The sequence below is a fragment of the Apus apus genome, chromosome 19 (genome assembly GCF_020740795.1).
Source record: "Apus apus isolate bApuApu2 chromosome 19, bApuApu2.pri.cur, whole genome shotgun sequence".
Classification (NCBI taxonomy): Eukaryota; Metazoa; Chordata; class Aves; order Apodiformes; family Apodidae; genus Apus; species Apus apus.
Genome location: NC_067300.1, coordinates 152,173 through 177,972, shown reverse-complemented (window position 1 = coordinate 177,972; position 25,800 = coordinate 152,173). Strand labels below are relative to the sequence as shown.

Sequence of the window (25,800 nt, the reverse complement as noted above, 5' to 3'; positions counted from 1 at the left end):
GACTGAAACTGGAAGAGAGGAGATTTAGGTTAGACATTAGAATGAAACTATTTCTTGTGAGGGTGGTGAGGACCTGGAACAGGCTGCCCAGGGAAGCTGTGGCTGCCCCATTCCTGGAAGTGTCCAAGGACAGGTTGTATGGGGCTTGGAGCAGCCTGATCTGGTGGGAGGTGTCCCTGCCCATGGCAGGGGAGTGGTTGATCTTTAAGGTCCCTTCCAACCCAAACCACTCTGGGATGCTATGATGTGTGATCAGGACTGGAACTACCCAGGGGTTATTTATTTCTATGCAAACTTAACTTCATGTTATCTCACACCGTGGATTTTTGCAGCAGCATTGTTACCTCTGAAATTCTGAAACAAGGGGTTGAAAGCAGCGATGTTCCTGATTGTGGACTTGCTTTGTTGCCTTCCTAGAAGATAACCTCTTCATGTTGAGTAGACTCTGGAGATGCCCTCAGTTTCACTCTATTCTGAATTTTTGGTACTTCTCTTCCCCCATCAGTTTCTTCTCAGCCTGTGCAAGAGAAACCAAAAGAATGTGCTGGAATATTTGTACTAAGTTTTGGTTTTGTTGTTTTTTTCCTTCTCTGTTTATGGAGGGCATCCACTCAATTTTGATCTTCTTGCCCAGCTCTTTGTTTGCCTTAAACTGTTAGAATAATATTGAAAATAAATGTTAGTGACAAATCTTTGAAATAGAGCCGCTGGGATGAGGGAGACACTCCCATTGTTTTTCTAGGAAGTGACAGTTTAAAGAGAGAGGGCTTGAAAGGGACAGTTTTCTTTTTCCATGGTGGTTTTCTGTTTGTTCTGCAAATATAGGAAAAGTTACTTCCTCCCTGAATTCAATGGAGCTATTTTTAAGGCTCACCAGATAGCTGTAGGAGTTGTTTTTGCAGTTGCTGTCCTGGTGGAGTAAAGATCCTGTTGTTCTGCTTTCTGGACTCATAGGATTAAGTTCTGATATAAGAAATGTGGCTTATTACAATGTGATGTATTTGGCTTGTGCTGGATTAATATATCCAGGGTTAATTATGCTGTCTGGTGTTTCCCACTCTAGAAAGCTTTGTTTATGCTTTTGTAAAATTTCAGCTAGTGGGCTTGACATTTCTCATGGTGGATGTGGAACAGAAGCTCAGCTTTATGGCAAGTTGTAAGCAAAAATTTCAGTAGAACTAGGGTGAAAGACAAGATGCCCAAGATGAAAAAAATGTAGATTTTCTTCCCATTTCGTATGAAGTTAAAAACTCAAGAGAGGTAATTTTATATAACTGATTTTAAATTTAGCAGGAAGCATTGAACAAGACAGGGAAGATGAATTAAAAATGGTATGTGGTAAATTAGCTGAGGATCGTATTGTTAAGCATATGTGTTCAGCAGCTGAGTTGTGGTTGATTTAAGCAATCTTATTTCTGGTATTTCTGGACTTGGAGGTCTTTGAGCTTTAGTGATGCTCACCTAACAACTTTGTGTGATTCTTTGAATGTTTTCTTTGCAGAAGTCAATTTTCTTTTTTTGCCAGGGTGATATCACTGTTTCCACCCAGATGAACTGACCACAAACACTGACTGGTTACCCCACAGAGGAAAGGAAAGAATAATCTGAGGACGGTTTTTCCATTGCACTGAGCATGTAGTTTGGAAGAAAGTTGGGGGTTTTTTTGGGTAGAATTGGTCTAGCTGCATGTCTCCTGGGCAGGAGACCTGAGCAAGGTGCTGTTTGCCTTTTGCAGTGCCCATCAACGACCGTCAGGTGGCTGTGATCGAAGCCTTCCGACATGCCTGGAAAGGGTACAAGGACTTTGCCTGGGGCCACGATGAGCTGAAGCCTTTGTCCAAGTCCTACAGTGAGTGGTTTGGACTTGGGCTTACCTTAATTGATGCCTTGGATACTATGTGGATTTTAGGCCTAAAAGAAGGTATTTTTTTTTCCTTTCATAATTTTTTCCCTTCCTTATTTTCTATTCAGGCAGCATGAGTTCAGAGTTCTTTGAGGGGGAACATTCATTACATATGGCCAGTAAGTTTAGCTTCCCTGTGAGGGTAAATACATATATATAAATAATATTTATAAAAATAAATGTTAAAAAGCTCCCAATGATACTTTATATATCCAATGATATATATTAAGGACATAGTTTTTCTTGCAATAGAATTTTGAGCTCGAAAAACTCTGTTCTCACATATAACAATGGATGTGTCTGCTAGAACCTCAGGAATGGAGGAATAAGCCTCTTGGTTTTTGTTTCTGTGCTAAACCCCCAGTGCTCTCTTTGTGCCATTGTAAAGCCAATGTAGGATTTCTACCTGTCAGTCTTTGGTAGTTGGCCTGAAAGTTCCTAGGTTGACACCTAATATCAATATTTCATATTTGGATTTAAGAAGGTCATTTCTGTAAGAAATCAATGGGTGGAGAAGGGGAGTGTTCAGTACCTCCTTCCTGACTACTCTGCTGTCTGTATTTTTTAACAGTTCTAGAAATGACTGTGTTAGAAAACTTTTAAACAACTTTTCAAAACTAAGCCAAAAATTCTGCAATTCTGTTGCAAAAAACTTGCTTAATCAGTATTTAAGAGGCTTGGTTTGTGGCTGGGTGTCTTTTTTTTATGTGGTGCAGGGTTTGTTTTTTGTTGTTTTTGGTTTTTTAGAGGTATTAAAAAATTTCTGGAACTGTATCTATTTAACCTTGGTAGATAGCCACCTTTGTAAACTTTTATCCATCATCCATTTTTATGTGCCAAGATAGGAACAACAGAGCTGCTAGTAAGGGGAAAACAAAGTCCTTCACAGTTCTGTCTTCTATGTTTGAAGTTGGTGTAAAATATTAAATGAAACAACAACTCCCTATTGTGTCTGCAGCTCTAGGCCTGAGGAAGTTGCCTTGGAAGTTACATCAGTTTGACAGTGTGATGCTTTTATTGTTTTGTTGTTTTTTTTTCATCAAAAATGGATTGTGAACTGCACAGAGCTTTTAAAAGCATTTTATAGCAGCTCTTGTTGATTGCCTTAGAAAGCTCCTGGGGTTTCTTCTGAATAACAAATGCTGTATAAAGAGAAGCTTTGTTTGCAGTGGTGAGGATGCCAGTCTATCTTGTAAACTGATGAATGCGAATGCTTCTGTGAAAGAGGCCACCACCTTTTCTGCTGTACTGCTGATAGTGCTGACATCCCACAGGGGAGATTTTGCTGTGGTTCTTCTCAGTCTACTCAACATCCACCGTTACACACCATTCAAGATGTTTGTCATGAGGACACAGAGTCATCCTTTTGCTTTAGAGTTCATCTCCTGTGGATCACCTGCCATTTCTGGTAGCCATGCTAAAATGGCATATTTTTTTTACATTCCTTTTTTAATTAGTAATGTGATAAACATTTTTGTTCCTGGATAAAAAACCGAGCCTGTGGACTATGGGGATTTTATGAGTTAAGTGCTGAAGTAGGAGGCAGGCTCCCCAGGACATTGCTAAACTAATGGCTGTTAACTGCAAGTGTTATCTGTTATCTACCAAAAGAACACCTTTGGTTTAAAAAGATTTGATTAAAGTTCAGAAGGCTTTTGTGGATGGACTTAAAAGACCTTGATTTCTGGACTGTTTTAATGAAGAATTCCTCAATTTCTTCTCTCTCTCTTTTTTTTTTTTTTTTTGATTATAAAGAGTATTTTGTTTTGGTGGGTATTTCTGTCTGTATGCACCTGTGTGGTGTATACTGTTAAGAACTAACGGTAGTCAGGCTTCTCCCAGGATGTGCTCTTCATTTTAGTTTTCCAACTGAAATTATACTGTCTTATACTGTAGGCAGATAAGAGTAACCATCCTGGTTATATGGAGTATTTTTGTTTCTAGTCTAGTTGTTGGAACATGCCAGAAGTTCATGACCCTTTTTACTTTGCAGAGTTTGAAGAAGCAAGAAAATGGGTAGCAAACGATTTGGTATTTGATAAAAATGTGGATGTGAACCTCTTTGAGAGCACGATTCGGATCCTGGGGGGCCTGCTGAGCACCTACCATCTCTCAGGAGACAGCCTCTTCCTGGAAAAAGCTGTGAGTGACTAGTCTTATAAATGCAACTGGAGCAGGTATTCAATATTGGACAAAGTTGAGGAAGTTTCATCAGAAAATTCAATGTTGCTGGTTTTTAACAGCTTCATATTTAAAGGGAATGGGATTTACCATTAATCTTTTAAGCCTGCACTATTTTCTCCCTGGATAACCTCAGAGCCTTGCTGATTTTTTATCAGGAATTCATCTATACCTGTTATCCTGTTGATGAAGAGCTGACCATAATAAAGTTCATGAAATAAAGGAGGAAAGAAATGGTTGACAAAGAGTAATATTTGTACTTAGTCACCCTTTCTGTGTGGCTCAGCAGCATCAACCACCTCTTTAGGTTAGCTAGATGCTGTCAGTGACTTCAGAGTTACCTCACATTGCATGGAGATAGCAAACTGAAATGAGGTTTGCGGTGCTACAAAGAAGGTAGCAACTCTGTAGGACCTCAGTAGGCTCGAGAAGTGGGCTCGTCCAAAGAGCATGAAGTTCAGCAAGGCCAAGTGCAAGGTTCTGCACCTGGGTCCAGGCAACCCCATGCACGAATAAAGGTTGGGAAGAGAAAGGATTGAGGGCAACCCTGCGGAGAAGGACTTGGGGGTGACAGTGGATGAGAAGCTCAACATGAGCCAGCAATGTGCAATTGCAGCCCAGAAGCCAACCATGTCCTGGGCTGCATCAAAAGAGGCTTGGCCAGCCGATCAAGGGAGGTGACTCTTCCCCATCTTCTCTGCTCTTGTGAGACCCCACCTGGAGAACTGTGTCCAGTTCTGGAGCCCCTGACGTAAAAAGGACATGGAGCTCCTTGAGCATGTTCAGAGGAGGGTGACAAAAATGATCAGAGGGTTGGAGCAGCTCCCCTATGAAGACAGGCTGAGGAAGCTGGGGTTGTTCAGCCTGGAGAAGAGGAGGCTCCAAAGTGACCTTATAGCAGCTTTCCAATACCTGAAGGGGTCCTACAAGAAGGGTGGGGCAGGACTTTTTGCACAGGCACGTAGTGAGAGGACAAGGGACAATGGGTTAAAATTTGCAAAGGGGAGGTTTAGGTTAGATATTAGGAGGAAATTCTTTGCTATGAGAGTGGTGAGACTGGAACAGGTTACCCAGGGAGGTTGTGAAAGCTCCATCCCTGGGAGTATTCAAGGCCTGGTTGGATGGGGCTTGGAGCAACCAGATCTAGTGGGAGGTGTCCCTGCCCATGCAGGGGGTTTGGATCTAGATGATCTTTAAGGTCGCTTCCAACCCTAACCTTTCTATGATTCTATGATTGCTGTGAATAAATTCATGACCCTTTTTAATTCTGGGCCTTCTCACACCATCTAAAACTTTGCTGCTATTCTCTGTTTTTCTGTCTGCCTAGTGAAAGAAAATTCAAACGGGTGGGTGTGTCTGTATTTATTTTTTTGTTTTGTCTTTCTTTGTCCTGTGCCCTTGGCTTTTCTTTAGAAAGACATCGGGAACAGGCTCATGCCAGCATTTAAGACCCCCTCCAAGATACCATATTCTGATGTCAACATCGGCCGGGGCACTGCGCACCCCCCTCGCTGGACATCTGACAGCACTGTGGCAGAGGTGACCAGTATTCAGCTGGAGTTTAGGGAGCTCTCTCGTCTCACTGGAGATGAGAAGTTCCAGGTATGGAAGAATCAGTTGATATTTTTTTCTTTTTCCACCTCTCCACAGCTCCACCACTGACTCTTCATCAATATGTGTGGTCTCTTTTAGTCTTTAAGTGATGTTAAGTCAGTTGTGAAACTCTAGATGAGGGAAGGAAAAGAAACAAATTAGTTCCAATTATTTTCTGAAATACTGAGTAGTGGAGGTGAATCATTATATTTCTCCCTCAGAAACAGCTTTTGATCTAAAAAGACCCCACAAAATAATAATAAAAAAAAGAAACAGCAAAACCACACACAACAAACCCAAAAATAAACACCACCTCTGCCTTTGCCCAACCCCCTGTTTTTTATCATTGACGTTTTTGTTTGACACTATGTTGTCAGATTTTGTAAAAATATGAAGCTGAACAGGAGACTGTGAAACTCCCTTCCTAATGTTCTTGGAATTCTGTGTGTGGTTTCTTGATGCCATTATCTAAATGTGAAGAACAAAACCTTGGTGTTGCCAGCCAAGGAACTAAAATGTGAGTCACTAGGTAAGAATCTGACAGCAGGTCGCAGTACAAGGAAAAGTTAGTGGAAATAAACATAATGCCAGAGAACATAATATCTTCCACTCCTTTTTGCTTGGCGATGTTATTTTATTGTTTTAAATTTTCTCCACAGCTCAAGTTTTGAAGAGTGCAGTTATTTCAAGAAGTTATTTTAGCTCGACTTCTACTTTGTAAATAAGAGTAAGTCAGGTCATGGTTCTGTGCTGTAGCACTGGCTTTCAAGTGGTCTTCCTTGAGGGAAAGGAAGTAGTTATAATTATTTCAGAGGTACTTAAATGTACCCAGAACATCATTTTTTGTGAGTTAGAAAGTTTATAATCCTGTATTTAATATATTGTGTGAGCTGAAGTTGATGTCCTTGCTGCTAATTAGAGGAAGAATAGTGAAAGATTTGTTAGTGGCCTGAAGTCACTACCCAGTTTGATGCATCATCTATTCCTGTAATTTGTTTCCTTTTTTCTTTCTTTCAGAAAGCTGTAGATGAGGTGATGAAACATGTTCACACCCTCTCAGGGAAAAATGATGGACTAGTGCCTATGTTCATCAACACCAACAGTGGACAGTTCACTCACTTGGGTGTCTACACTCTTGGAGCCAGAGCTGACAGCTACTATGAGTATTTGCTCAAGCAATGGATTCAGGGTGGGAAAAAAGAAAATGAGTAAGTTTTTCCCACTTCTCATGTTGATGTGAGAATTATGTGAGCTGTAAAACTTTCTTTTGCAGTTTGTTGCTTAAAGAAAAATGTGTGTGTGCCAAATATCACTGGTTTTATAACCAAACAAGAGGGACCTGTGGTAGTTTGTAAAAAGAGAATAAGAGGCTTGATCTCAAAGCTCAAAAAACTTTTCTTCCTCAGCACATCAGATGTGAGGAGTGTCACAGACAGGAGAAGAGAATTAAATATTTGCAGTAAATACGGAATATAATTAGACGCTTCTGAAATACTGATGATGCTTCAATTCACCAGCAATGTCTAGGTTGTCTCTGGATTTCTTAGCGACAGGTAGTTGAGATGGGAGACTTAATCTGTGAAGAATAGTTTTTCTTGAGAAGAGAAGACTAAGAGGGGACCTTATTAATTTGTACAAATATCTGCAGGGTGAGTGTCAAGAATTGGTCAGTCTCTTTTCAGTGGTGCCTGTGATAGGATGAGGGGAAACAGCACCAACTGACAACACAGGAAGTTCCACCTCAACATGAGAAAGAACTTCTTTCCTGTGAGGGTGACAGAGCCCTGGGACAGGCTGCCCAGAGAGGTTGTGGAGTCTCCTTCTCTGGAGACTTTCAAGATCCGTTTGGATACATTCCTGTGTGATCTGCCCTTGGTGCTCCTGCTGCATCAGAGGGGTTGGACTTGTTGATCTTCAGAGGTCCCTTCCAACCCCTGTGATTCTCTGATTCTTAGAAAGGAGTCTGAAGTTTGAAGTTTGTGTAAAATTGCTTTAGATCCCTTCTCTTTGTTTTATCTGCGTTGGTTAAGTTGAAGAGAATGTTTGCAAGGAGCAGAGGAATTTAAGATGTTGGAAATGTTTTCCTCTAAAACAAAACAAAAGAATTCAAGCAGTTTTTGCTTATGAGCTAATTATGTTGGACTTGTTTGTGTTGAGTGGTTTGATGCATACAGAGCAACAACATGCCTCTGAGCCATTTCTTTGTGCCAAAGCAAATGCAAAGGAAGTTTGCATCATTGCTTTTTCCAAGCCATAACTCCCTGTCAAAGGACAAGAGTTGTCTTTGGGACCATGAATAGTGACATTTTTTGAGCCTCAAAACAGAATTGTTCAGCAGGTTTTTTTTCACATCATAGAATCATTAAAGGTTGGAAGGGACCCTAAAGATCATCTAGTTCCAACCCCCCTGCCATGAGCAGGGAACCCTACCACTAGACCAAGTTGCACAAAACCTTGTCCAACCTGGTCTTAAAAACCTCCAGGGATGGGGCATCAACAACCTCCCTGGTCAACCCATCCCAGTTCCTCACCACCCTTACAGTGAAGAATTTCTTCCTAATATCTAACCTAAATCCCCCCTCTCTCAGTTTAAAACCATTACCCCTTGTCCTATCACTATCTTCTCTGATGAAAAGTCCCTCCCCAGATTTCCTGTAGCCCCTTTCAACTACTGGAACGTGCTATAAAGTCTTCCTGGAGCCTTCTCTTCTCTAGGCTGAACAGCCCCAATTCTCTCAGCCTGCCTTCATAGCAGAGGTGCTCCAGGCCTTTGATCATCTTGGTGACCTTTCTCTGGACCCTCGCCAACAGGTCTATATCTTTCTGGTGCTGAGGGCGCCAGAACTGTACACAGTATTCCAGGTGGGGTCTCACCAGAGCAGGGGGGCAGAATCACCTCCCTGGCCCTGCTGGTCTTTGGATGCAGCCCAGGATGGGTTGGCTCTCTGGGCTGTGGGTGCACACTGGCGGCTCATGTCCAGCTTCTCATCTACTAGCACCCCCAAAGTACTTTGAAACAAGGGATGTTCCAATTAAACAGTGTTTCATCATGGAAGTGGACAAACATTGGAGAAGATTGCTCAGTCATTGAATCTCCATCATTGGATGGTGATACTGAAATTTTCTCAGATAAACCCTTAGGCAACCTGATGTAGTTGAACCTGCTTCAGAGCCAGAGGGTTGAAGTGGAGACCTCCAAGAGGTCCTTACCAGCCTAGATTTTGTGTGATTTCAATTACTGTGCTTCTGAGGATTCCTGAATTAAAATCTGGTTGCTGCCTAGAAGCAGAGTTGAGGGTATTTTGTCTTTAATGCTTACATTGAGGGTTTACTTCTCAAGTACCCCCAATATTGCTACATGGTAACGATTACTAATTAGTGTCCAGCTGATGGTGACTTGGAGGGGGTTTTTCAAGTTTTTGCATTTGGATAAATGTTGTTCTTTAGACTGAATTAACAGTCTCCAAAAGGATTGCTGAACATCAGCCATGATTAAATGTATTCTGACTTGGTGTATTTGAGCCAACTGGGAATGCTTTTAATTCACAGGCTGTTGGAAGACTATATGAGAGCCATAGAAGGAGTGAAAAAGCATCTTCTTCAGAGATCACAACCCAAGAAACTTACTTTTGTAGGAGAGCTTGCTCATGGCCATTTCAGTGCCAAGATGGTAAGAAGTACAACTGCATTTAAAAACAACAACAAAAGAAAACAGAAAAGACACCACTGGGAAAAAAACCTCAAACAAACCAAATCCATATGGACAGGCAAATGCAAAGCTGCTGTGCTGTGTTTCCCCCTTCCCTGCTCCAAAGGGAAAAACAAACAAAGGAAAACAAAGCCAAGACTAGATATAATGCCATATATAGTGCTGGTAGTACTGACTAGTTTGTTGTTACTAGTCACCTGTGCAAACCAGGGGTCTTCCCTTTGAGTTACTCTAGTAAATCCATTTATGTCCCCGCAAGATTGAACGTTTTGGTTTTGGAGTAAATTTTTCTCTTGTTTTGGTCATAAAATTCCTGTGTCTGAAACTGTTGAGGCAATGCCTATTTTGTATACTATTTTCCGTAATTCAAAAATATACACAGACACTTGCATGCCTGCCTTTTCAGACTTACCTTCAAAAGAAGCAGGTGATCTAATATTGTGTTACTGGACCTAAAAAAAAACCAAACCAACAACCTTATAATTTTGGAGGGTTCTGTCCATTCATGACATTTTGTTTCTTTTCCTTCATGTAGGGTTAGTGAGTAAAACAATATGCTGTTTGCTGTAGGGCTGTCATGGTTTGACTCGGGATGGACAATTAAACCAGTGACAATAATACTCTTGATCCCTTCCCCATCCCATCCAGGTAGGAAAGGAGAGAGAGAATAAAGGAGAGAGACTTTCCAGATTGAGAACTAAACTAGACAGCTTTAATTAGATACTAATGATAAAAGAAAATATGTACAATTATATACAGATGTGTTCAGGAATGTGCAAAATCTTCTTTCCTCCCCCCACCCCTGGCAGCTCCCCTGGCACCTCCTGAGCTGTGAGCAACCCTGAAATGTCCCAGAGCTGCCGGAGAGAGGGCAGAGCAGGAGCTGAGGAGAGAGTGATGAGGGGCAAGGATGCACAGGCCTGGGGATCAACAAGGATGGACACACGGAGTCCTCCCCAGACACTGGCCATGGATGGGAGAGAGGGGGAGAAGAAGCAGGAAGGAGCTTGACTTCCATGATCCCTGACCTTACACCAAGCTTATGTAGATCTATGGAATGGAATACTTTGGTCAGTTTTGCTGTCTGTATAGTCCACTCCTCTGTACAGGGGGGCTGCAGACATGACTCTTCTACTCCTCAAGCACCTGAGGCTGCAGATTCAAAAAACAGAGCAAAGTGACCTTGATTCCTTAGCAGTAACAAACATTCCAGCATTATCAGTCCACTGGCTAGAATGCTTGCTGCTAGGTAAAAGAGAGCTCACTGAGGGAAAAAAAACCAGTGAAAGGAAAATTGGCTTCATTGTGGCTCAAACCAGGACAAGGGAAAATGGTTTGATCCTAACTCCCTGCTCTTAATTTGTGCATCCATACTTTAAGAAATGCATCTTAAGATCTTTCAGTTAAATACTCCTGCCAGTGCAGATGTTCTATGTGCACGTGGCTTTTTTTTGTTTGTTTTGAGTAGTGTGTTCATAGAATATCTTAGAATCATAGAATATGCTGAGTTGGAAGGGACCCATCAGGGCCATTGAGTCTAACTCCTGTCCGTATGTAGGGCACCCCTAGAATGACACCATGTGCCTGTTGCTAATGTCTGTGTAGTTGTACACCTACTTTTTCAATACCTGAAGTGAGCTTTAGTGAATTCTTGTTTGGTTTCTCAATGTAGTGTTTTTGAGATTTTCAGTTCTGGTTTTTACCATGTGCCTTTTGCACCTGAATTTCACCCAGCACTCTTCAAACCTGTTGTCAGTGAGTCCAGAGTCTGGGGATTGGGTGGAGGGGGCTTCCCCACCCCAAGATGTAACAGAACTGAATTCACTTCAGACAGAAGGATGTGTACTCAGTTTCTGCACGTCTGTACACTTGCTTCTGTTCCAGGGAGTCAGAGTTTTGGTTTCGAATCCTCTCTTGTTGGGTGAAAAATATCACAGGTGTCTTACCCTGGCCAACTGGAAAAGAGGGGATGTTCATCCCCTATGTTGATGTTGACCTTTACCACCTTCAACCATTTCCTTTAGGACTGGGCAAAGCTTTTCAAGATCCATACAGGTGCTGCTTGTGCACCAGAGTGCTTTTACTATGGTTTTGGGTGATGAGACCTGAGCTGTGATTCTGAATGGTCAGAATAATTTGCAGTTCCACATGTGACATCTGTAATTCATACAGTCACTGTAACAGTGGTGGATTAGCCCCTGAAGGAAGATAACTAATCTTGTATTGCAAATTTAATCTTTCTAGAGATGAGTTTGGGGTATTTTATACAATGTTTTCTGATGTGTTCTTCAGCTGACTTGGACAAGTGAGCTTTCTTGTAAAGTTAACTATATTAATCTTGATTGTTTACAAATGTTGCACAGCTCTTGAAGCAATACCACTTCTCTTGTCCTTTGAACAAATTGTTTGCTGTAGTAAGGAAAAGCTAAGAAATGTCCCTGCAGTCTTTTCATGGCTGCTGCTTTGTCCTGGGGAAGCAAGCAGGAATGCTCTTCATACCATCATACTCAGGTGCCCCTCTTCCATACGCACACTAAGAACCAAAGGTATTTTGTTGGGGGTGCCTAGTATTTGGGGTGTTCAGCTGGCTGTGAAAAAAAGAGGAAGTCCAGGAGAACTGGTGGTGGGCATGGGAGGCAGCTGTAGCCCTGATTCGTGGGAAAAATGGTACTCCTGCATCTTTGGTGCTCCATGGAGGTGAGGGTTAGTAGCTTTTTATTACTCCAAATAATGAAGTTGCAATAAGGGGGCAAGCTTTCACACAGAAAAATGCTTGAAAGCTTTGTCATGTTTTCCAGTTGTTCCAGTGGACCCAGTGATGTCTGCAGCTGTTGTCTTAAAATAATGCTAAGGCGATTATTTCAGAATTATGAAAATGTCCTTTGGCTGACCTCTCCCCATTCTCCAGAGCTTTTCTGTGGCTGACTTCTGTCTCTGTTCCATTTTAAGTTTAAAATTAAATTCAGATGATGAGTTTGCCCCTTCTGTTGTAGCTTTAGGTGTCTCTACTGAGAAACCTTCAGGTGATTCTGTCCACCCCCCTTTGTGAGTCGATATGAAATGTACACTTTCTTCCCCCTTACCCTGACAGACCTTTATTTCAGAAACTTGACATAAAAACACAGTCTTGTACATTTTCCAGATCAGTGATGCCTCTGTATTTATGCTGCCTGCCTTGTGCTACATCAGATTGTTAACAAGTTGCCCTCAAGTTCTTGGTACCTGAAATGTGTTTTGAAGAGGAGAAAGAAAAAAAGACGGACACCTAGAGGAACAGAGGGGCACACACAAAAATACCTGTTTGCTGTGTAATTCTTCCCCAGTAAGAGTCGTCTTGTCTTGCAGGATCACTTGGTTTGCTTTTTGCCTGGTACTTTGGCCCTGGGAGCTCACAATGGTTTGACTGCTGATCATATGAAACTGGCTGAAGCCCTTATCGAAACCTGTTACCAGATGTATGCTCAAGTGGAGACAGGCCTGAGTCCAGAGATTGTTCACTTCAATCTTCATGCACAAAAGGGTCACAAAGATGTGGAGATCAAGGTGAGCAGATAGCTGGTCTAAACTGTTATTCCATGATTCTTCTGTATCTATTCTGCTGGTGAAACTCCCAGCTGGATATTGGTGATGTGCTCTGTTGTGAAACAGCTTGTTCTTCTCCTGTCTTGCTTTCTAGGTGTACTCTAGCCTTTGTTTTTAATTACCCATGTATGCTACAGGGGTACAGAAGCTGAGTTATGCATAATAAAAAATATGCATGGAGTAGATGGAGGTGGGAATTACTGTTTTTCCAGCTGCATGTATCTTGAGGGGATTCCCTGTTCAAATTATTTTTGCCTTTCATTTTTCCTCTTGCAGCCTGCAGACAGGCACAACTTACTGAGACCAGAAACTGTGGAAAGCCTTTTTTATATGTACAGATTCACTGGGGATAAGAAATACCAAGACTGGGGCTGGGAAATCTTGCAGAACTTCAACAAATACACACGGGTAAGGTCAGCTTATAATGACCTTTTTGTGTCATGATTCTATTCACTCACTTGGTCCCTAACAAGAACTTTGGAAATCTCCTCTCTTTCAAGTGTCATCACATACCCATGGGGAAATTAATCAGAACACACATTAAAATTCAGTTCATTTAGTGCCTTAAAATCTAAGCTACACTGCTTAGTATATTCAGGGAAGGAACTTGTATGACATTGACTGAAATGTAAAATGCAGAAACTGTGTGCAGACTACCAAAGTGTCTCTACATTTTCTTGGAAGCTGTTAGAATCCCCACTGCAATCCTTCTTAGATTTCAGAAGCTGAGAGGAACCTGGATGGGTTGAAACAACCACTTTGTTGAAATTGAAAGGAAAAAAAACCCAACCAACCAAAAAAAGAGAGCAAAAACCAAAACAAACAAACAAATCCCCCAACCAAGCAAAAAACCCAAACAGGCTGCAAATGGGGTTGATGCTTTAATAGAGGGTTTTTTGTTTTCCAACTGACCACAGCGCTCATGGAGATACCACTGGTAGATACCATGTAGAAGTGTGGCCTGGGTGTGAGTGGCCATTAAACATCCGTAGCCTGTTCTTCAGCAAGTAGGTTTGGTGCTTTGACCCTGTCTGTTGTAGAAATTGCAGTAGTTACTTTGTGCATGTTTGTCCAGAAACTTCTGTGGGATGCTCTTTGAGATACCTCTTCAAATCAAGCATAAATGGCCATTTTCCTTCATTTTATCCTCGTGTTTTTTTTTTTTTAAATGCAATGAGATTATTTTTTTTCATAACTGAAGTTTTATATGTAAATGAAAACAAGTATGAAATGAAAAACATGCTGATCTGTTTCTTAGCACTTATTTTCTCCAAATGTATCTGGATGTTAACAACTGAAAAGAATTTATTTTAGACTATTGAAACATCCAAAATTTTTGATTTTTTATATTTTTTTTTTTTTCACAGGTTCCTACAGGTGGTTATACTTCCATTAACAATGTCCAAAATCCCAGCAATCCAGAGCCACGTGATAAGATGGAGAGCTTCTTCCTTGGGGAGACACTCAAATACATGTTCCTGCTGTTCTCAGATGACATAGACTTAATCAACCTTGACAAATACGTATTTAACACAGAAGCTCATCCACTCCCTATCTGGGTGCCAGCTTAGACTGGGTGTCAGGAGACCTTCCAGCGGTGGCATTTTTATCTTCAAGTCACTTTACTTTTCAGGGTATAAAGAGAGATGCTAAATTACACCTTTTTTGGCTGAAAACACAAAACCTTTGGAAAAGCATCTCTGGTTTGGAGAAGTCATGTCAGTCTTAAATCTAATCCCTGTTTCTGGGATGGACAGGCTATGTCCTACTAAGCTGGTTTTCCTGATATTGATGATGAGGTTCAGAGAATAAGTATAGTGTGGACCATGATGTTCACGGGGCTCTGGTGATCTAGAACTTGCTTCTGCCAGTCTTACTAAATGCTCATTACATATCAGGAATGCAGCAAGTGGTCTTACAGCACAGGATTGTCCCTGGAGAGAAGGAATAAGCCCGCAGGTTTCTGGCTAATTCTGGATTCACTGAACCACTTTGTTCCAGCACCATTCCTTCCTAAGAACCTGTAGTGTTTCAGGTGGCAAAGGGAATAAACCAAGAACTGTAATGTTATCCCAGGTAGAAGCAAAGCTGCCAGTCTTGCTACTCACGCTCTGCTCTCATTCCAAGCCACCAAGATGTGCTGCCTCATGTGAGAAGAAGGAGGTGGCAGCAAACATCTGCTGTACAGTGTCTTAGTTCTATGAAGCACTTTGAACAAGCTGTTCCAGCTGTGGCTGCAATGAATGATGGAAGAGAATTTGCTGCTGGTTTGGCTCCAAGTGGTATCTGATTTTGTAGAGGTATTGCAGTTTTTTAACTTATCTGCAGGAATGCAGGAGATAATGTGAAACCACACATGCATTTGATATATTATTTGCATCAGTTAGACTCAGGTATTCTGACTGAAAGCTGCTTTCTAAGGCTGGGCACTGGGAAAGCTTGTGAGCACATTAGGTACCATTCTAAGTCAGGTCCTTCCATCCCTTCCTGTCCAGAAATTGCATTTTAAGTTGTTTGTTGACTCAAAACAAGCTTACAGCTGTACAGCAGAGTCCATGATAATAATATTTTTTTTTAACTGGAGAAATTTGCAGTTGCATTTTTTATTTCCTTAGGAGTACTTTGGGTAGAAGTATTTTCATTAGTAATCTTAAAAGCTGACAGTCTAAATGTATTACAGTTCCTGGCCCAAATAGAATTAGTGAAATCTGTTCGGTTGCTTGAAGACAAAGCAGACCTAGCTTTTTTTAAAGAATCTTATGGGAGCCCTGGGATCTTTCATTTTTATATGTGCAAATAGATTTTAAGCCATTGATTGGAAATTAGCTTTCTATAGTGCTTTTCCTTTTGATTTTGTAGCTACTCAGACCCTCCTGTATCCACAGATGAGGTCTCAGGAATGCGCTTGTTCATGTTTCTTAGAGGCTGTTCTCACCAAGTTGTCCTTTCCCTGACATTAATGGGAGTGGCAGGAATGTAGGTTTGTGGTAGTGCTGGTTGAGGTACAGTCCCCTCTAAATCTGGGGCTGCTAAATGGAACCAATTAAATCTGACTGTTGTGGTTAATTCTGAAGTGGCTGAGGGAGGTATGTGTATTTTAACTATGTGTAAACTTTGATTTGTAAAGTAAGATGCATCTTTCTATGTTTTATGCTGATCAATTCTCTTCTGGAGTCAGAAGTTACCCTTGGGACCACTACTGAAGTATTTTGAAGAATATTTATCATTCCATGTACTAATGATGGCTTATGGAAATGGAGAAATTTTACAGATGATTGAAATGCACCTTTCCTGTCATCATAGGGGCCCTGGGATTTGCAAGACAGGACAAGTTTGTGCAGAATGTTTATGTTCCTCCAGTTCACATGCCACCAGTAACCCTGGAAATATGTTGCTCACTTATGTGCAGTGGAATCCAGTAGCTGCAGCCTTTGTCTGCACAACTGGTTTGCTCCCAAGACTTTTGTTTTCTTTAACAAAACAGTGAAGAAGGAAAATGCTGTTGAAATGTGAGAGGAAACACCTTCCGTGTTTTTGTTTGTGGAGCTGATTTGTGTTAATGAGGAGCTGAGCTTTGGCTAAAAGCTGAAGGCTCAAAACTCGAGATTAAAAAAAAGAAAAAGATTAATTCAGTGAGACAACCCGGGCCCTGTTGACTTGTGTTGCTTGGCCTTGTGCCTTTGATTGAAGCTCATATTGAGCCCTTAATTATGAGTTTGCTAAAACTTCCAGAGTTTGTCATTTCATCTCCATGGCAGCCCTACTGAGGAAGCAAAGAGATTTCTTAGAAAGTGGAATGCATATGAATTTCCACCAAAAATCTTCTGTTGTTGAAGACTTAGAAGTCTTGTAATAGTCTTAATATCTTCAACTCTACTGATGGGACTGTGGGAGTTTGGGTTATGATTTTTTTGTCTTATGATTCGCTTGAGAGTAATTATCCATTTCATAATGAGTTAAAGGAAGGAGAGAAGAATAACTCATTACATTCTGATAAACACTTCCTGTATTTTAGCTGAGTCCTTTGGTCCAACTGATTTCTACCTAATTCTTCCTGGGAAATTGAATCTCTGCAAACTGGGGCTTTACTGTTCCCTTCCTTTAAGTCTGAGTTCAAGATTGTTCAGCTCTCTCTACCTTTGAGAACAAATGCTTGTTTCAGACTCCTAAATCACATGTGAAATGGCACAAGCCTAAATAAGCTAATAGGAGCTTATTTGCCTCTTCCTGTTCCTTTGCAAATGTCACTTTACTTGCTTATTTATTTTTACTTCTGTAAGACAGTATGTTGTGTTAGATTCTTTGAGGTTTTGGAGCTTTATGGCCCATCTCTGCTCCACTCCATGCTCCTCCCCCAGCACAACAGAAGCTTTGCACATCTTTGAAGTTTTCTTTCCAGTGTTCTTTGATTCTTTGAACCAAAGTCTTAACTTCAGGCTCTGTGATCCCAGTGGGTGGTGGTGCAGCATACTGGTGTGCTGCTGATGCTGAAGTGGAATGTTGTGGAAAGGCCATTTCTTCAGATGGTGATTCCGGCCTTTTGCACAAAGAGGGGCCTTGGTTTTGCTCCAAGAACTTGAGTGCCTTGCCTAATTAAAATAAAACAATAGAAGCCCACTCCCACCCAGCTATACTCTTCACTGATGCTTTCACCAAGGGCCACAAAAAGACATGTGCACAGCCAGGAGGTGCTGCACAGCTGGAGGACTTGGAAGTCTCACACTGGGCTGAGCCACAGCTCAGAAAAAAAATACAAACCTGTTCCCTCAAAGAAAATCCAGTAGAGGGATAGGGCCACAGTTAGCGCCTGATCTCTGACCTTTTGTGACCTGGAGTCCCAGGACAGGTCTTAGAAACTGGCAGTTTTGCAAGGTCCATGGTACTGGCTGGCAGGGGCCCCTCCGTGTTTCACATGACTTTCCATTAACAAGGTTTTCACCTGACCTGCCAAGCTCAGTTACAGCTGTATTTGCTCCCTGAAATACTAGGCCAAGAACCCACTTTGTTTCCTTTTCTGTGCTAGGACATTGCAGTGATGAGGGATGCAGATAGAACAGGCTTTTGCAACTTAACACGTTGACACAATTTTGTACATTGTTTCAGCCCTTGACTCCTTCAGCTGTGTACAATATCTACAAAATCTACAAATAACCCTCCAGGCAATTCAGCTCCTGATTTCCAGTGCCACACTCAGTGTACTTACACTAACAAGACCAGTAAAAGTGACACATCAGTGACATGCTGCTCAGAATCTTGTTGCTTCAGCAGAAGAATTAAGAATTTCCTGACTCGATTTGGGAAGAACCGTTTGGGTTTTGGTGTCTCTGAAGTATTGCTACAATTGTCAGTTTGGAGGCCTCAGCTTCCACTAAAGCCCAACCGCGAGTTCAGAAAAGCATGCCTTGAGCTTGCCAGGAAAGCCACGGATTCGCATGGTCGGTTTCCAAGCTCTTAAAGGTGTGTGACCAAATAAACACTTCTTGCTGTTCTGTGCAATGTCCCCATCTTGGTCATACTCCTTGTGCCAGTATGTGATGATGGAGTAAATACAGCTTTTTTCAAGCCCCCCTGGTACAGGCCTTAGACCAGCACGGGGGCTCTGCATGTGGATGGTGCCTGTGAATGGTACTCTGGTTCGCTCACTGCTTGCTCTGCTTTCCTTTTGTGTCCCTGAAGTTCAGGCACCAGCAGCATCCCTGCAATGGAACTGTGACTGCTGCTGTTGGGCTTGTCCCTTCAGCTCAGAGAGCACCACACTCCGAGGCTTTCCATCTCATCCTTCCTTGCCCAAGGCTTCCAGGTATTATGGACATCTGTGGCACTGGCTTCGGGCTTCTGGCAGAGTTTCTCGGGCCTGTTTTTGTAATTATTTTTAGCTCTGCTTTATCTATCATCTGTGTGCAAGTCCGTGTATATCGTGTTTATCCCTTTGCCATAGCGTCTGAAATCCTTTAGCTCATCCTTCCATATCAATCAAACCATTTGTGCCCCTCACACTATGTGGGTTCCTTAGGGGCAGGTACTGTCTGCAAGAGGAAAGTAAGAGATCAGTATAGTCCATTACAGCAGGATTAAAGAACTCTTACCCTTCTGGAACGTCAAAAGACACCTCTGTTCATTCAAAGACAAACCCAGGCACTGGCCAGGGGTGGTAACTTTCAGATCACTTTCCAAAGGACTCGTACTGAATGTGGCTGCTAGGTTGGTGTAATTGTGTGCCTGCCTGCTGGGACATACAGGTACTGTTAGAAAGGTAATCCAGGCAAGATGGAATCCTCTCTGCAGACACATCCCACTCTGCTTTTTTTCATGTGCTAGTCCTGAGTAATTGCTGGGGTACAGCCAATTAAATTCAGAGATATCAGGGGTGTCTGTGAGCATGGGAGGTGACCACCAGATCCTGGCATAAGGCTGAACATGGCAGTGTGTGTAAGTCATAGTTTCAGCTGCCAACCTGAAGCCTGACTCCAGGATGAGCAAAAGGGAGGTTAGCAGCTCTTTGCAGAGGTTTTAATTGGCACAAATGGAGAAGATACAGGTTTTATTGAGGATGTAGTTCCTCTAAGAGTCTTAAAGCATTCTTCTTCATGGGCTGGAGTTCGATCAGGTCTTCCATATGTTGCCCTTCATTTGTACATACCTGAAAGATCTGGTAAGTGGACAGATACGTTCCTCCTCTTCCTGCACTCCTCGGCAGGGGAGGTGTGGGAGGAGCAGAAGCTTTGCCCTTTTGTAGTTAAGAACAGTGAAGAGGTAAGTGGGTTGCATGCCAAAAGCCCTTATGTCAGCACCTGGATATTGTGAAATAACATCAGTGACTGACATTGTAGCTCTGGGAGCCAAGCGTACGGTGATGGCAGGGAGGACCCAGCAGTGCAAATACTTCACACAAAGCCTTGTGTTTGAGCACTACCACGGGTGCTGAGCAATGGTGGGGCTTTGCCTGCATAACACAAGCCTCTGATGACCTGGGAGACATTTCCCTGAGCTCATAAAGTCACAAATGCATCAACTGAGCCATCCGATTGATTAGCAGGATTTAATATTATTGCAATTATGCTAGTATTTATTGGTGCACAGTCATTCCTGTAGGTAAGAATCCACCTGTTCATGTGCAAAGATGAGTTTACTCCACATGGGAAGGTGAGGAGTATCCTTTTTTTATCTTCTTTGGTTATACTGTCAAGCCATGAAATTATATCACACACTTTAATAAACTTGTAATTTATTTTCAAAAGATCTGAAGATGTCTCCAGTGGCAGTGTGCTTTACTGGTCACTAACACAAGCTCTTGAGCCACAGCAGTATACACTGGGACTACCTTGTGTGAATCTCCAGCCCAACAACTGAAGATTTTTTGTGGAAGTTAAAACAAACAAAAAAAAACCAACAACCAACCCAATAACACTGGATGAGGCTGACAGAATATTTTTTTTTATGTAACACCTGTGTAAGTAATGACCATGCCTCTGCTTTTTTTGCTAGTCATCTATTATTTACTTTTTGTCTAAAAGTCATTTAGATTCAACCTTATGGTGCTCACTGCAACTCTTCAGTTCAGGACAGTGATGATTCATGGGTCTTCAGGGAAGCTTTTATTATTTTCACCATGTATAATGCCTGTCACGCCAACCAGGTGAGCAGGAGCCCCACATCTTGTGGTTTGGCCTTTTGGTTTTCTTTTTGTGCTTGATTAAGGGTAGGTGGGACACTTCAGAAGGGTGAATTTCCACCATCATGGCAGAGGAGATGAGTACTTCCTTATGCTGCTCAGCAGGCTGCTGTCCTCTTTGCTGTCCTTAGGCAGTCTGTCACCCCTCTGGAGCTGCAGGGATGTGTGTGCTCACAGCCCTCTGCCCCCTGAAGCTCCCCAAGGCTTCTCCTGTGCTCTTTCCATCCCTGCAGATTTCACCCAGCCGTGGATGATGCTTGCTTCCAGCCTGCGTGCCGCTGTGACGGACGGGGGGTCAGCTGGGTTGTGTCCTCTAGAGAGAGCAGAGCAGTGTCAGCGAGTCATAGGCAGCAGCTCTTTGCCTCCTGCACAGGGAACCCAACCCAGGCAACTGAAGGACTGAGATCAGCTGTTTTGTGCCTCATATTTATGGCCTGGGAAACAGGTTAGGATGTCATACCCCTGGGGGTGGGGAGGCAGGCTGAAGAGCCTCAAGCTTCCCCTTGCTTCCCCACTGCCTGCTGCCCAGGCCTGAAGGTTGATGGCTAATGCTAAGAGATGCTGGACTATTTCACATGACTGATCACTGCACTTGTGCCCAACCCTGTGCAATAACACCTTCTGGTCAGGAATGTGAGCTCAGTGCCGAGCTCTGCACAGCCCAGCTCCCCTGGGGCTGCAAGAGCCCTGTACTGGGGCAGAAGCTTGCTCTGCCATGACTACAGTGCAACAGGCTGGTCCTCCTTTGGCAAAGAGTCTCCTGATTCTTTGGACTGTGGCTAGCTGAGATACACCCCCAGAGCAGCTGGATTTTTTCAGCTGAGACCACCACACCTCAGGGCAGCTGGATTTTCTCAGCCAAAGGAGCAGCCAGCACTTACCGGAGATCCAGGTGGTGAGCACCTCCTTTAATGGTCAAAGCAATTAGGGAAGGACTGAGGCTGCTGTTTATCTGGAAGGAGAAGGAGCAGAGAGACAAGCTCTCACCAAGCTACCAGCAGAACTAGACATCAGTTCTGAAAACCGGAAGATGAGCTGGGCAGGATGGAGGAAAAGCACAGGAAGACATCCCTGGTATGGCTGACAGGCCTAAGGAGTCCAGTCACCTGTCTCAAATGAAATGAAAACTCAGCCTATTTCCAGGACAGGTTTGAAGTAACAGGCTCCTTTGGGGCACATGCCCCCTCAGCAGCCTGTTCCTCCTGCAGCCTAGAACAAGGAACTCCTGCAGTTCAGCTAACTAAAAAATCCAGTTCTGGGTAATTTCTGGTTTTAAACTTTAAACTAGAGCTTTGGCACCACTCTGAAGTTTTGTTGAACCCAAGCCAAATATGTCCTTGTCCAAGCTGCTGCTCACGGCTACTGCTGGGTCTCACCAAGGATGCTGAGACTGGACAGAGCAAGGAGCACTCGATTGTTGGCACCGAGACCAAGTCTCGACACAAAAATGATGGTTGTAGTTCAGACTCTGGCTGTTGGGTAAGAACACGCCTGCTGTGTCTGCACTGATGAAGCCACCACTGCTGCCTCAGTGGTCCTGGATGATGGACTCAAATCAGTGTGTCTGTTATTAAAGTCCTGAGTCTCTTGAATGGTTCAGCATAAAAGAACCACTTGCAGAAACTCAAATGGGTTAAGGAGGAATTTTAAGTGCTGGTTTGAAGGGGAGTGGGGGGCAGTGGGTCACCTGGAAAGGCTGATCTCCACCAAAGGCTGGTGTGCAGAAAGACACATGCTTACCCCACCTCCAGCCCATGGGTCCAAGTCTCCATTTGAAAAAATGATGTTGCTGGCACTTTTCAAGTCTGAAATTCAGAGAGATGACATTTGAGAGGCCTCCCCTTCTGTCATTTACCCAAATGGGTTTGGCTACTGCAGCAAGATTGGCCAAGAACAGAAAATACAGGAGAAGGAAACAAATTCTTGGCAGTTTTTAGAAAGGTCTGTTTGGCTCAAGTCAGCACAAGGCTGTGACTTTCTGTCAGGACTTGTTAGTGTGTTGTGCCTGACCCCACAGTGCTCAGCTGGGCAGATGGGAGACAAGCAGACAACTACAGGGCAATACAAAGGGACACTCAGCCAGCACAACCCACCTTCTCCCCAGAAGTTTGTCTGAAGCCAGTGTGGCCGTGGTGTGACATGCCACCTTCTCCAGCAGTACTGCTCTCGCATGGCTGCTGTGAAGGGCATCGCGGGGAACATGTCGGTCATGTTGTTGCTGTTGAAAGTTAAGTTGATCTCGGTGCAAACCTACGAGAGGTGAAAGAGGTGTCATGGGGCAGAGGGTAACCAGGGCAGCAGCAGAAGCCTGCTGGTGTCTCCAACACCTTACCTGGTAGTCCCAGGCCTCAGCATCTGAGCCGATGCCACAGCCCGTGGGGTCAGCGCAAGACTGGTACAGCTGGTATATGTCATAACACTGTACTGAGCCTGAAGAGTTGTAGAACACCCCTGTAAGGAGGGAACCAAGGCCAACCTGTCAGCACCTCTCTGCTCTCTCTCTGGAGGAGATATCCTAGCTGGGGCTGCCCCATGCCAAAGCCTTCACAAGCTCTCAAGCCTGGCTGCACACTACCCTTTCGTTCTGCTGTACCCAGGGGGAGTAGGAGGCTCCCAGGTGCTCTCTGTTGTCTCTGCTTGTGCCAGAAGCCAAGTGACCACTTTGTTTGTCCTTGGGAGAGCCCCAAGCCTTCAAGCTCCAGTGCCCACAGGAGCAGGCTGTGCACAGGACGTACGTTTGCTGGATGCTTCAAACTGACTGAGACACAACTGCTGAGACCCTCCCATCCCCTCCCTGAAAGTAGCTGTTGTCTGAATGCATCAAGTTTAGCTAGAAGGCCAAGGGTGGCAGGGCACAAACAGGATTTTGACTGTTGTTCAAGAAGGGACAGACAGCATGTGCAGGCTTGCCCAGATGAAAGAAACCCTGACCGGGCAGCTCAGTGGAGCGTAGCTGGGGAGCTGCTGGGGAATGAGCTGCTTTTTGTGCAGATGGGCAGTTATCAGATAGCAAGGAGGAGGAGGAGCAATGTGGCTACGCCAGTGGCTGTCTGTGTCCTAGCCCCCAGGCAAACCCCACAAACACTGTGGGCTTTGTGCAATCACCAGCACTTGCCAACAGTCTCTGGCAGCTGCACAAGGCTCACGGCACCAGGGGCTTCAGTGGGCAGGGCAGGGGCTGCCATGGAGGTGGCTTCCCATGGCCCTGGGACAGCTCTGCAGCGTGGCCTCAGCTTCCTCCAAGCATGAAACAGCCCGTCCAGCTGCAGGAAGCTGCCCAGGAGCTGCAGTGAGTGTGTGGCAGTTCTGGGGTGCAATGCTGCTCAGCTCGCCTGCTGGTGCGGCACGGCTTGTGTCCGACACCTACTTGGCCAAATTCCTGGAAGGGCTTGGCAGCCTCCGCTCACAGAGAGCACTGTGCGACGTGACACTGGAGGCAGAAGGGGTTTGCTTTCCAGCCCACAAGATCATTTTAGCGTCAGCAAGTAACTACTGCAAGATCCTGTTTGTTGGAAACTTGACAAAAGCAGGGAACCCAGACGGCAACGTCCAGCTGAAAGCCATCAGTGCTACAGGGCTGAGGAATGTCCTCAACTTCATTTACTCCAACAAACTAGACCTCTCATTACAGAATATTGAGGAGACCTTCAAAGCTGCAGAAACCCTCCTAGTTCGTGAGGTGATCAAGCTGTGCTTTCGTTTTCTGGAGGATTGCTTGAACTCGGAGAACTGCATGGATGTCCTTAATATTGCTAAAAAACTTGGCCCAGCAGAGTTGAGACAGAAAGCCGTGTACTGCATAGGGCAGCATTACAAGCAGATACTGGCTGATCCTCAGTGCTTGAAAGACCTGGACCGAGGAACCCTTTGTGAAATTTTGGACAGGACTGACATGGTGGGATGCAGCGAGCTGGAGCTGTTCCAAGCAGCAGTGAGCTGGCTGCAGCATGACTGCGCGCGGCTGAAAGATGCAGCAGATATTTTAAGGCGCATAAGATTCCCTCTCATTCCTCTATGGGATCTGCAGAGATATGTCCAGAAAGTGCCTCTTATGAGGCTGGATTCAGACTGCCACAGGTACCTGCAGGAAGCCTTGAGTTATCACTCCCAGCTATATGCTCAGCCCATCCTGCAGAGTCGGAGCACAAGCACCCGCTCCGGGTCTGTTGTACTGCTTGTGGCTGGTGGCAGAACAGCCAACAACATTGTGTGCAGAGAGATGTGGGCTACAGACCAGACCTGCAGCATCTGGCACAAGGTTGGGGACCTCTGTGTGCCAGTGTACAACCACTGTGTTGCCATCATCAATGAATTCCTCTTTGTCATTGGAGGACAGAGCAAATTTGATCCCACAGAAATGCACCCTTCAAATGAGGTAAGACACAGGAAACATTTATCCTTAGAAAAATGGCTGTGTGAGGGAGGGGGGGAAGTAATTCCTCTTGCTTATGGCAGATCTCCCACCTTTGCATATTCTTAGTGCCCTGTACAGGACTGAAAGCCCTTGGGCTTTCCATGGGTTTCCAGCTTTTGGACTCTCTGGTAACAAGCAGGTCCTGCCCTGCTCTCACCTTGCTCCTCCTGTAAAACTGACATCCTAACCCATACACAACTTCCACAGCACAGAAAGAAATTCAAGATGGATGGAATGCTCAGTTAGCCAAAAAGCTGAAGTATGGAGCATGCAAGGAAAAGTGAGATGATGTGATATTAAGTGTGAAAGTTATGCACAGGCAATCAGAAGCAGACAAGTGAAGCCTTTTGCAAGGCTACGGTAAACATGGATATTGAGTGTCCTATAAAACATCTGTCGTAGGTGTGGGACAAATCATACAAACAGAACATGTGTGGATTGGGTGGATATTAACAGAAAAAGATTGAGATAAATACAGAATGTGAAGGGCGTTCACCTTGCATTATAGGGCAGTGTTAAGCTAATTTTATGCAAATGGTCCATGTTAACCAGTCAAGCCACCCCATGAACGCTGCCCTGGCCCTACTGCTGCTGCTATGGGACATGTGCTCAGGAGCCATGGTTAAAGTCTGCCACATCATTCCAGAACTGCTCCTTCCTTGCTTTTGCCCTTGAAAGGAAAATCTGCTTTAGCTCCTGGGACCTTCCCCTTCTGCCTGGAGAGTAAAACGCCTTGTGCAGGATTT

The 25,800-nt window shown here is 43.9% G+C and overlaps 3 protein-coding genes across 6 annotated transcripts in view; 2 read left to right on the top strand and 1 right to left on the bottom strand.

Moving 5' to 3' along the window:
* MAN1B1 (mannosidase alpha class 1B member 1) overlaps window positions 1-20,207 on the top strand; it is a 27,645-nt gene extending 7,438 nt beyond the window's left edge. For 2 of the 4 annotated variants that reach the window (XM_051636907.1, XM_051636908.1), the window contains 8 exons: window positions 1,736-1,921; window positions 3,897-4,045; window positions 5,498-5,686; window positions 6,695-6,885; window positions 9,227-9,347; window positions 12,732-12,929; window positions 13,245-13,376; window positions 14,336-16,982. In XM_051636907.1, the coding sequence (XP_051492867.1) occupies window positions 1,736-1,921; window positions 3,897-4,045; window positions 5,498-5,686; window positions 6,695-6,885; window positions 9,227-9,347; window positions 12,732-12,929; window positions 13,245-13,376; window positions 14,336-14,539 (1,370 nt within the window). In that variant the 3' untranslated portion in view covers window positions 14,540-16,982. Of the gene's footprint in view, window positions 1-1,735; window positions 1,922-3,896; window positions 4,046-5,497; window positions 5,687-6,694; window positions 6,886-9,226; window positions 9,348-12,731; window positions 12,930-13,244; window positions 13,377-14,335; window positions 16,983-18,071 lie in introns of those variants that run through there. The other 2 variants (XR_007891317.1, XR_007891316.1) reach the window with 2 other exon arrangements.
* DPP7 (dipeptidyl peptidase 7) overlaps window positions 19,989-25,800 on the bottom strand; it is a 23,853-nt gene continuing 18,041 nt past the window's right edge. Inside the window, exons 9-13 of the mRNA XM_051636909.1 lie at window positions 22,973-23,091; window positions 22,734-22,890; window positions 22,381-22,445; window positions 21,522-21,592; window positions 19,989-20,953 (exon numbers count right to left, since the gene is read on the bottom strand). Coding sequence (XP_051492869.1) covers window positions 20,812-20,953; window positions 21,522-21,592; window positions 22,381-22,445; window positions 22,734-22,890; window positions 22,973-23,091 — 554 coding nt within the window. The 3' untranslated portion in view covers window positions 19,989-20,811. The remainder of the gene's footprint in view (window positions 20,954-21,521; window positions 21,593-22,380; window positions 22,446-22,733; window positions 22,891-22,972; window positions 23,092-25,800) is intronic.
* Window positions 23,873-25,800, top strand: part of LOC127392680 (kelch-like protein 9) — a 7,495-nt gene continuing 5,567 nt past the window's right edge. Inside the window, exon 1 of the mRNA XM_051636911.1 lies at window positions 23,873-25,015. Coding sequence (XP_051492871.1) covers window positions 23,957-25,015 — 1,059 coding nt within the window. The 5' untranslated portion in view covers window positions 23,873-23,956. The remainder of the gene's footprint in view (window positions 25,016-25,800) is intronic.